At 52.9% G+C, this 2,500-nt stretch overlaps 2 protein-coding genes across 2 annotated transcripts in view; both read right to left on the minus strand.

Annotated features, from left to right (window-relative positions):
- Positions 1-2,500, minus strand: part of LOC127922939 (NEDD4-binding protein 2-like) — a 24,357-nt gene that overhangs the window by 4,096 nt on the left and 17,761 nt on the right. Inside the window, exon 8 of the mRNA XM_052506936.1 lies at positions 818-941. The gene's annotated coding sequence lies outside the window, so the exon portion shown is untranslated. The remainder of the gene's footprint in view (positions 1-817; positions 942-2,500) is intronic.
- LOC127922938 (uncharacterized) overlaps positions 1-2,500 on the minus strand; it is a 5,141-nt gene that overhangs the window by 1,681 nt on the left and 960 nt on the right. Inside the window, exons 2-4 of the mRNA XM_052506935.1 lie at positions 706-825; positions 382-661; positions 34-101 (exon numbers count right to left, since the gene is read on the minus strand). Of these exons, the coding sequence (XP_052362895.1) occupies positions 34-101; positions 382-661; positions 706-825 (468 nt within the window). The remainder of the gene's footprint in view (positions 1-33; positions 102-381; positions 662-705; positions 826-2,500) is intronic.

Below are 2,500 nucleotides of genomic sequence, written 5' to 3' on the forward strand. Positions count from 1 at the left end.
TGTGTGTACCTGTAGCCCTGTGTGTGTGTGTACCTGTAGCCCAGTGTGTTGAGGTACCTGTAGCCCTGTGTGTTGAGGTACCTGTAGCCCTGTATGTGTACCTGTAGCCCAGTGTGTTGAGGTACCTGTAGCCCTGTGTGTGTGTGTACCTGTAGCCCAGTGTGTTGAGGTACCTGTAGCCCAGTGTGTTGAGGTACATGTAGCCCAGTGTGTTGAGGTACCTGTAGCCCAGTGTGTTGAGGTACCTGTAGCCCAGTGTGTTGAGATACCTGTAGCCCAGTGTGTTGAGGTACCTGTAGCCCAGTGTGTGTGTGTACCTGTAGCCCAGTGTGTGTACCTGTAGCCCAGTGTGTTGAGGTACCTGTAGCCCAGTGTGTGTACCTGTAGCCCAGTGTGTTGAGGTACCTGTAGCCCAGTGTGTTGAGGTACCTGTAGCCCTGTATGTGTACCTGTAGCCCAGTGTGTTGAGGTACCTGTAGCCCAGTGTGTTGAGGTACCTGTAGCCCAGTGTGTTGAGGTACCTGTAGCCCAGTGTGTTGAGGTACCTGTAGCCCTGTATGTGTACCTGTAGCCCAGTGTGTTGAGGTACCTGTAGCCCAGTGTGTTGAGGTACCTGTAGCCCAGTGTGTTGAGGTACCTGTAGCCCAGTGTGTTGAGGTACCTGTAGCCCAGTGTGTTGAGGTACCTGTAGCCCTGTGTGTGTACCTGTAGCCCAGTGTGTTGAGGTACCTGTAGCCCAGTGTGTTGAGGTACCTGTAGCCCTGTATGTGTACCTGTAGCCCAGTGTGTTGAGGTACCTGTAGCCCAGTGTGTGTACCTGTAGCCCTGTGTGTTGAGGTAGTCTATGACAGCAGGGCGGATACGAGCCACTCCTCCCTGGCTGTGGTTCCCTCTTCCTGTTATAACTGACAGCTGAGACCTACACACACCCTGATGACACTCTACACACACACACACACACACACACACACACACACACACACACACACACACACACACACACACAGTGGGAAAGGAGGAACATGTGGTCATGTTTGGGAACAAAACTCTCTGTGGTCTTCCTCTCTAACTCCTCTTCATCACGCAGCCTGGAGGTCTGAGCTAGGTGTACCTGTGGTCTTCCTCTCTAACTCCTCATCATCACGCAGCCTGGAGGTCTAGCTAGGTGTACCTGTGGTCTTCCTCTCTAACTCCTCATCATCACGCAGCCTGGAGGTCTAGCTAGGTGTACCTGTGGTCTTCCTCTCTAACTGTGTATCATCACGCCCAGGTCTAGCTAGGTGTACCTGTGGCCCTAACTCCTCTTCATCACGCAGCCTGGAGGTCTAGCTGTGTACCTGTGGTCTTCCTCTCTAACTCCTCTTCATCACGCAGCCAGGAGTCCCAGGTGTACCTGTGGTCTTCCTCTTCATCACACAGCCTGGAGGTCTAGCTAGGTGTACCTGTGGTCCCTCTCTAACACCTCTTCATCACACAGCCTGGAGGTCTAGCTAGGTGTACCTGTGGTCTTCCTCTCTAACACCTCTTCATCACGCAGCCTGGAGGTCTAGCTAGGTGTACCTGTGGTCTTCCTCTCTAACTCCTCTTCATCACGCAGCCTGGAGGTCTAGCTAGGTGTACCTGTGGTCTTCCTCTCTAACTCCTCTTCATCACGCAGCCTGGAGGTCTAGCTAGGTGTACCTGTGGTCTTCCTCTCTAACTCCTCTTCATCACGCAGCCTGGAGGTCTAGCTAGGTGTACCTGTGGTCTTCCTCTCTAACACCTCTTCATCACGCAGCCTGGAGGTCTAGCTAGGTGTACCTGTGGTCTTCCTCTCTAACTCCTCTTCATCACGCAGCCTGGAGGTCTAGCTAGGTGTACCTGTGGTCTTCCTCTCTAACTCCTCATCATCACGCAGCCTGGAGGTCTAGCTAGGTGTACCTGTGTTCTTCCTCTCTAACACCTCTTCATCACACAGCCTGGAGGTCTAGCTAGGTGTACCTGTGGTCTTCCTCTCTAACTCCTCTTCATCACACAGCCTGGAGGTCTAGCTAGGTGTACCTGTGGTCTTCCTCTCTAACACCTCTTCATCACACAGCCTGGAGGTCTAGCTAGGTGTACCTGTGGTCTTCCTCTCTAACTCCTCTTCATCACACAGCCTGGAGGTCTAGCTAGGTGTACCTGTGGTCTTCCTCTCTAACACCTCTTCATCACGCAGCCTGGAGGTCTAGCTAGGTGTACCTGTGGTCTTCCTCTCTAACACCTCTTCATCACGCAGCCTGGAGGTCTAGCTAGGTGTACCTGTGGTCTTCCTCTCTAACACCTCTTCATCACACAGCCTGGAGGTCTAGCTAGGTGTACCTGTGGTCTTCCTCTCTAACACCTCTTCATCACACAGCCTGGAGGTCTAGCTAGGTGTACCTGTGGTCTTCCTCTCTAACACCTCTTCATCACACAGCCTGGAGGTCTAGCTAGGTGTACCTGTGGTCTTCCTCTCTAACACCTCTTCATCACTCAGCCT

The sequence above is a fragment of the Oncorhynchus keta genome, unplaced genomic scaffold, assembly GCF_023373465.1.
Source record: "Oncorhynchus keta strain PuntledgeMale-10-30-2019 unplaced genomic scaffold, Oket_V2 Un_contig_27750_pilon_pilon, whole genome shotgun sequence".
Classification (NCBI taxonomy): domain Eukaryota; kingdom Metazoa; phylum Chordata; class Actinopteri; order Salmoniformes; family Salmonidae; genus Oncorhynchus; species Oncorhynchus keta.